Source organism: Microtus ochrogaster, linkage group LG5 (assembly GCF_000317375.1).
Source record: "Microtus ochrogaster isolate Prairie Vole_2 linkage group LG5, MicOch1.0, whole genome shotgun sequence".
In the NCBI taxonomy this organism is placed as follows: domain Eukaryota; kingdom Metazoa; phylum Chordata; class Mammalia; order Rodentia; family Cricetidae; genus Microtus; species Microtus ochrogaster.
The window spans coordinates 38551648-38560297 of record NC_022031.1 but is presented as its reverse complement, the minus strand read 5'-3'; the positions used below and the strand labels follow the sequence as shown (position 1 = coordinate 38560297).

General features: G+C 40.4%; 1 protein-coding gene across 1 annotated transcript in view; it reads right to left on the bottom strand.

The window, feature by feature from the left end:
* Nucleotides 1–8650, bottom strand: part of LOC101994896 (phospholipid-transporting ATPase FetA) — a 75344-nt gene that overhangs the window by 32866 nt on the left and 33828 nt on the right. The window contains exons 9-11 of the mRNA XM_026786603.1: nt 7859–7941; nt 6479–6637; nt 4233–4321 (exon numbers count right to left, since the gene is read on the bottom strand). Coding sequence (XP_026642404.1) covers nt 4233–4321; nt 6479–6637; nt 7859–7941 — 331 coding nt within the window. The remainder of the gene's footprint in view (nt 1–4232; nt 4322–6478; nt 6638–7858; nt 7942–8650) is intronic.

Sequence of the window (8650 nt, the reverse complement as noted above, 5' to 3'; positions counted from 1 at the left end):
ATAAATAAGAAAAAAAAGAAGGCAGTTTATAATCCAGACATTGATGAGGAGTCTATACAAAGAAAAGGCATTCAAGATGTTTTCAGCTCTAGCAGTACAATAAAAACAAAATGAAAAGAAATTAACTGTAGACACCACCAGAACAGCTCAGTTATGCAAAGAAGTTATTTAAATAATAAAGTTAATTTCTATCCAGTCCAGGACACTGGTGGATCAGGATTGAGTCAGCAACCAGATCCAGAGTCAGCAATCTCCACTGGAACAGATACAGGGGAGTAACTGCTGAGTGAGTGAGCCAGAGCCAGAGTCTTCTGAGGGTCTGGACGTGAATCTGGGACCTTCAAGGGAGTAGACCTAAACCAGGACCCCGGTGGGACTGGGCATGAGCCTAGGACCTCCCAGGAACTAGGCTTGAGCCAAGACCTCTGCCAGTCTGGGCGTGAGAGAACCTGGGATCTCCAAGGGAATAGGCAGGAACCTGGAACCTCTGCGGGTCCCGTGCATGACTCTGGGACTTTGGAGGGAGTAAGCAGATCCTCTGAGGGTACAGGCACACCTGAGCCTGGACCTCCAAGGAAATAGACCAGAGTCAGAAACCTTTCCAGGTCCAACTCCAGGGACTTCTGCAGGAGGGGATCCAGACCAGGATTTACAGAAACAGGGCAAAGCTGGCAACCTAGGCCAAAGTAGGCCTGAGACAGCAAACTCCAAGGGATCAGAGCAAAGCACAGGAGTGCTGAGCTAGCTCAAGGAATACAGAGTAACCAACAGGGTAACTAGAACTGTGACAGGAAAAATCCATCAAGAGGAAATTTCAATACTGAACATCTATGCCCCAAATACAATGGCACCCTCATATGTAAACAAAACACTTCTAAAGCTTAAATCATACATTAAACCCCACACACTAATAGTGGGAAACTTCAACACTCCCCTCTCACTGGACAGGTCAATCAGACAAAAAATAAAGAGAGAAATAAGAGAACTAACAGATGTTATGACTCAAATGGACTTAACAGACATCTATAAAATATTCCATCCAAACAGAAAAGAATATGCCTTCTTCTCAGCACCTCATGGAACCTTCTCAAAAATTGACCACATACTTGGTAACAAAACAAACCTCAACACATACAAAAAACTGGAATAACCCAATGCACCTTATCAGATCACATGGTTTAAAACTAGAAATCAACAGCAATACTAATTCCAAAAAACCCACAAACACATGGAAATTAAACAATGCTCACCAGAATTATCAATGAGTCAAGGAAGAAATAAAGGGAGAAATTAAAGACTTCCTAAAATTCAATGAAAATGACCACACAGCATACCCAAATTTATGGGAAACAATAAAAGCAGTGTTAAGAGGAAAGTTCATAGCACTAAACACCCACATAAAAATTGGAAAAATCCCACACTAGTGAATTAACAGAACATTTGAAAACTTTAGAACAAAAAGAAGCAAACTCAACTATGAGAACTAGACAGCAGAAATAATCAAATTGAGAGTTGAAATCAACAAAATAGAAACAAAGACAACAATAAAAAGAATCAATGAGACAAAGAGCTGGTTCTTCGAGAAAATCAACAAAATGGACAAACCTTTATCCAAACTAATCAAAAGGCAGAGAGAATATCCAAATTAACAAAATCAGAAATGAAAAGGGGACATAACAACAGACATGGAGGAAATACAGAGAATCATCACGTCATATTTCAAATGCCTGTACCTCACAAAATTGGAAAACTTAAAGGAAATGAACAACTTTCTGGAAAAATATCACTTACCAAAATTAAATCAAGACCAGATAAACAAATTAAGTAGACCTATAACTGCTGAAGAAATAGAAACAGTCATCAAAAGTCTCCCAACTAAAAGAAAGCCCAGGACCAGATGGTTTCAGCTCAGAATTCTACAAGACTTTTAAAGAACTAATACCAATACTCCTCAAATTATTCCACACAATAGAAACAGAAGAAACATTGCCAAACCCTTTTTATGAGGCTACAATTACCTTGATACCCAAACTATAGAAAGACATTACTAAGAAAGAGAATTAAAGACCAATCTCACTCATGAACATTGATGCAAAAATACTAAATAAAATACTGGCAAGTTGAATCCAAAAACACATCAGAACCACCATCCACCATGATCAAGTCGGCTTCTTCCCACAGATACAGGGATGGTTCAACATACAAAAATCTGTCACGTAATCCACCATATAAACAAGCTGAAAAATAAAAACCACATGATCATCTTATTAGATGCTGAAAAGCGTTTTGACAAAATATAACATCCTTTCATGATAAAGGTCTTGGAGAGAGCAGGGATACAAGAATCCTACCTAAACATAATAAAGGCACTATAGAGCAAGTCAACAACCAACATCAAACTAAATGGAGAGAAACTCCCAGCAATTCTACTGAAATCAGGAACAAGACAAGGTTGTCCACTCTCTCCATATCTATTCAATATAGTGCTTGAGGTCCTAGTTAGAGCAATAAGACACCAAAAAGAAATCAATTGGAAAGGAAGAAGTCAAAGTTTCACTGTTTGCTGGTGATATGATAGTTTATATAAACGATCCCAAAAATTCTACCAAGGAACTTCTACAACTCATAAACACTTTCAGTAATGTAGCAGGATACAAGATTAACTCAAAAAAATCAGTAGCCCTCCTGTACACAGATGATAAAAGGGTCAAGGAAGAAATCAGAGAATCAACACCTTTCACAATAGCCACAAATAGCATAAAATATCTCAGAGTAACTCTAACCAAACAAGTAGAAGACTTGTATTACAAGAACTTTAAATCTTTGAAGAAAGAAATTGAAGAAGACATCAGAAAGTGGAAAGATCTCCCATGCTCTTGGGTAGGTAGAATTAACATAGTAAAAATGGCAATCTTACCAAAAGCAATCTACAGATTCAACGCAATGCTTGTCAAAATCCCAGCAAAATTCTTTAAAGACCTTGAAAGAACAGTACTCCACTTCATATGGGAAAGCAAAAAAAAAAACCAAAAACAAAACAAAAAAAAAAAAAACCAGGATAGCCAAAACAACCCTGTACAATAAAAGAACTTCTGGAGGCATCACAATCCCTGACTTCAAACTACTACAGAGCTACAGTACTGAAAACAGCCTGGTATTGGCATAAGAACAGGCAGGAGGACCAATGGAACTGAATAGAAGATCCGGATATCAATCTACACATCTTTGAACACCTGATTTTTTTACAAAGAAGCAAAAAATATTAAATGGAAAAAAGAAAACATTTAACAAGTGGTGCTGGCATAACTGGACATCAACATGCAGAAGAATGAAAATAGACCCATATCTATCACCATGCACAAACTCAAGTCCAAATTTATCAAAGACCTCAACATAAAGCCAGCCACACTGAACCTTATAGAAGAGAAAGTGAGAAGTACACTTAAGCACATTGGCACAGGGAAACACTTCCTATAAATATAACTTCAGAAAATTAGAAAACAACCTTTCTCAAGATGCAGCAATACCACTTTTATGTATATATCCAAAGGATGCTCAATCGTGCCACAAGGACATGTGCTCAACTATGTTCATAGCAGCATTGTTTGTCATAACCAGAACCTGGAAACAACCTAAATGCCCCTCGATCGAAGAATGAATAAGGAAAATTTGGTACATTTCCTTTTCTTCATGATCTCTTTATTAGTGATTTATTTATTTATTTTTTTAGCAGAAGAAGCCCTATTCTTCCAATTGAAATGTTATAAAACAGCATAATGAGAAGTTGCTCTACTTGAAGCAGGAACTCAGGTAAGGCCAGAGCAAATGCTACCAGATCTTCTCCTGCCTCTGCAGCAGCCTTAAGACTCCTTTGAGGAATACGGCTTTAAAACGTCCAGTTTAAATAAGGTGTACCATTAGTCTATGTGATAGGTTAGTAAAGTAATAATCAAAACTGACATGAAAAAGCATCTTTACTTCTAAAGTAGGGTCCTAGATTCGCTCTGGTCCCATTACCAAAAGCAACAGTTCCTCAATTGTCATTATCTTGAATAGAAGGCATAACCTAGATCATACTGTACATTGAGTCTGTTCTTTCCTGGCTCACACCTTAGCTTGTGGGGTCATTAAACTTCTCATGACTTCAAACAACTATATTCTGATTTGGAAGTGCCAGCTATTGCTGTGGACATATGTCTATGCAAAGACACAGGGGAAAGTGTTTCACTCACCCAGATCACAAGGACATTCATGAGGTGGTCTATGTGTGTTCGTTTGAAGGTGGACCTTCCGCTGTTCTGCATTAATTTAGTGTCTGGCCCTAAGAAAAACAGGGAGAATTCCATATCTTAGAATCACTGAATATACTCAGAGCTTCAAATCATGTTGACGTATGCGTTTATGTTCACTTATTCTAAGCTCTTATGTAAATCCAATCAGCAATACACAGACAGGATCATATTTCCTTACTGAGTGTCCCGCACTGACTCCTCTCTTACCAGCACCTCCCATCTGGATTCTCCCAAAGTCAGAACAGGAGTCACCTGGGTGTCCTTGTCCCCACCTGGCTTATTTAGCTAAGGGAGGGAATTTTCTGATAGGAGACACTGCTTTCTTTTGAGGAAATCCATTGCTGAGTCAGGCTACATTCAAAGTTCCTGAGAACAGAAGAAAGGAAGTGGTGATGACAGCGATTTCTTTCTGGAATAGAGGCTTGGGAGCTGAGACTTCTCTGTGGCTGAGAAACATAGATGCCATGTTCCTTTTCCTCACAGACAGTGAGCAAAGGAGCCTTGAATGGCATGGACCTGATTTGCAAACTACTGGTCAGAGACATTGGTAGCAGTGTGAGAGAAAATATTCATAAGGGGGTTTAGTAAGGAAGTGTAAGTAGTGATTTCCCCGCCTTTTGGCCTCTGACCAGTGGTCAAATGTGTCACTAATGCAGGGGTGCCACAGATGTGCTCATGTGGGGTAGCTGGGTTTTCTGGTTTGTGGGAAAACACTGGGAACACAGAGCATGAGCTGCAGCATTCTATCCTCCACAGGTTTGGGTCTTTGAGAGTTCGAGGCAGTGGAGGGATCACATCTCCCAAGGACTGCAGAAAGACTGGCTTTCAAGAGGGAGGTAGAGATGGTGGCAGCACCATACACACAACAGTGATGCGGGTCTGCACCACGAGACCCTGCACAGAGCTCCCCAAAGTGCATCACTATTGTTACTATGGCTTTGGGGAAAACCTGCCGCTGAACAACTGGACTATCTAGGAGCGGTTTTCCTATGTGTGCTTAGCTGCTGATGCAGTGAAGGAAGGAAGTCTACTTTACATCATTTGAGGTGGAAACTGAGCAGCTTAGAAGTTGCCATTCCACATCAAGAACCAAAAACAAGTTCTACCAGGGCTTCCTTGGATTCTTCATCTTCTCCAGAAGGTATTTGTCTTATTTTCCACAGAAGGAGAACTAAGTCTCATGTTTAAGAGTGGATGCTGTAGAAAAGACCTCCAGAAATCCAAGTTTATTAATATTCTCTACGTTAAATCTTTCTCGATTCTTCCTACTGTGGTTATGGCTGTGTTAAAGCCTACATTTCAATTATGTCCCAAGAGCTCATTTGTTGAAAGCTTGGTATCCAACAGATGGCGCTATTGAGGTAGTAGAAACTTGAAGGGAAGATTATTAGGGGCATGGTCCTGAAGGCCCCTCCTAGCGTTCCTCTGCATCTCTGCTAGCAGGACATGAGCAGCTGTGTCCAGCATGTGTTCTCACTGTGACATATGGCCTTGCTACAGTCCCATGCTATAGGGTCAAGCAACCATGGACTAACACCCAGGAAACTGAGCAAAAATTAAGTCTTTTGTTCTAAAGAGTTAACCTAAGATAGTTTATCATGGGGATAGAAAAGGAACAAAGCTATCAGTGTCTGTTGCCACTAAGGGTGCAGAGTGCAGCAGAGGCTCTTTCCCAGCCATAACATGAACCAAGAAAATCTCTCACTACATATTGTGGGTTGTGATTCTAAATGACATCTTAATACGGGTCAATAACATAGTGCTTTTCCCTTCTATGATGTCTCCATGATATATTTTTCTATTATTTTGCATAATGAGCACTGTCTATATTCCCTTTTTATGGGCATAATCTCTGTGTAATCTTATGTTCACATGCTAATTCTGTTGTACTTTCTCTATAAACACCCTTTCCTGTGTCCATGTATGGTTGGGAAAACCCATGAATGCCTTATGGTGTTGAAACACAAAGCCGTTCTCTAAGAAAGAAGGAGCTGATATGTTTAAAGCACATTGCCTGGAACAAAGTCACTTTCCCCCACAACTTCTTCTCCAGGCACTTGTGAGCCTAGCATCAACCCAGCACTAAGCTACTCTTCTGATACAGTCTGAATATTATATCCGAATCATAACTGGGTGGTGAGCAGGCTCTAACGTGTGGGGTCTGGCTCTAGCTGCAGGAATCATACCAGTATAAATCACCAAACCGTAACACCAGTCTGTGTTCCTGATGATGCAGCCCCGGAGCAGAAGCCTGTCATGGTCCAGGAAGTAGGCGTAACCCAGATAGGTCAAGATTCCGGAAAACTTGTCCAGCTTGTTATTGGGGGGCTCGCACCGAACTTCTCCTGCAGATAAGGGAAGTAGGAAGGGTGCTAGCTTTGTAACCTTGGTGGAATGCTCAGCAGAAAAGCAGGAAACAACATACAACATGTAACACAACAACATATTTTTTTTATTCATTTTTTCTCAGCTACTCCCCCTCCTGCACTCAATTCCTTTAGAAAGCACAAAAATATTTCAGGGCACTAACCCAAACAAAACAACAATTCCGTATTGCTATAGAGCACCGAGAGAAACCACCACAGGGTACTAATCAATATTAGTACTGCCAGGTTAGTCAGTATCAGTGAAGCTGAAGAAATGAAAATATTACTCTAAAGGGAACCACTATTTTTTCTCAAAATAGAAATAGTTGACTTCTTCCTGATTAATAAACATATCCTTTGTAAATATTTTTAAATGTTTACTGGCTTTATTTATTTACTTTGCACGTAAGAGGGGGGACGTATGCAATGGTGCGTGTGTGGGGACCAGAGGACAGCATGTGAGAGCCGCTCTCTCCTTCTACCATCTGCGTCCAGGCCTGGGAGTAGGTGCCTTTATTCTCTGAGCCATCTTGCTGGATCTCCTTTGTAAATATTTATAACATGCTAAAATGACCAAGAAACGTTTTTGAGACAGGACCTACTACACATCCCCGGCTAGCCTGGAACTCATTATGTAGACCAGGCTGGCTCTAAGCTCAGAGATTGTTGGCCTCTGTCTCCAGAGGGCTGGGATTAAAGGCTTTTGGAAAACATTGCAGTCTACTTATTGTTTAGAGAAAAGGCTAGTAGCCTTTGAATTACATCCTGTAAGCTTTCTAGTCTGTGTATGTTTCCCCAACGCATCTTTTGTTTGTTTGGTTTTAAGGTTTATTTATTATGCATACAGTGTTCTGCCTGCATGTATGCCTTCAGGCTAGAAGAGGACACCAGATCTCATTATGGATGGTTGTGAGACACCGTGTGGTTGCGGGGAATTGGACTTAGGACTTCTGGAAGGGCTGAGCCATCTCTCCAGTCCTACCCCAAATATGTTTAACATTATGTGTACATGCTGGCTTTTGTAATCTATATGTTTCTCCTATTATGTTGTGTAAGTTTTCTTCCATGTCAAGGACTATCTATCACCTTGCATATTGTTTAAAATGAGCTGTATAGAATTCCTGCATGGATGTACCGTTCTTTATTTAGTCCTCTGGTGATGAACGTTTGGGTGGGCAGCCCACTCATTTCCCGACTCACCATCAAAGGCAGACAGCAGCTTCAGGTTATCCTCCATCTCACAGGTAACTGAAATGGCCTGCTTCACTTTCAGGTTGGTTTCACTAGAGTAAAGGTTCATCAAATGCATGAGACATAAACACAACAATAGCACAGGACCAGCTTGTGCTACTTTGCTGGGTTTTTAGAAAATAAACGTTGCCAGCAGAATACAGACTAAGGGTTTGAAGTGAGTGCCTCACACTAGTTACACCTGGTTCTCATGGCAGTATGGAGGAGCGGTAACTGTAAGGAACCCGCCCCTCAGACCCTGCACAACGTACTGCCACTACTTTAACCCACACTAGAAGTAGCAGTTAGGAATGTAGGGAGTGGCAAGCATCCGCTCCCTTCAGGAAGATGGAGCAGGTTCTGGTGAGAACTTGCTCATACCTTGGAGGAAACATAGTTCTGGGTTCAAAAATATTTACAGGGTCCATGAAAAGATCACAGTTAACCATTTTTGGATACAAGAATGCACAGAGATAGTAACAACTATAGACTTCAAAAACTTTTGGTTTTTGGGATTAGTCAGGGCTCTTTAGAGGACTAGAACTGACAGACACACACACACACACATATATATATATCTATATATATATATATATATACACACACATACATATATATGCATACACACATACATATATATGCATATACACATTCTTCCATGTCAAGGACTATCTATCACCTTGCATATTGTTTAAAATGAGCTGGATAGAATTCCTGCATGGATGTACCGTTCTTTATTTAGTCGGTAAATTGTGAAGCCAA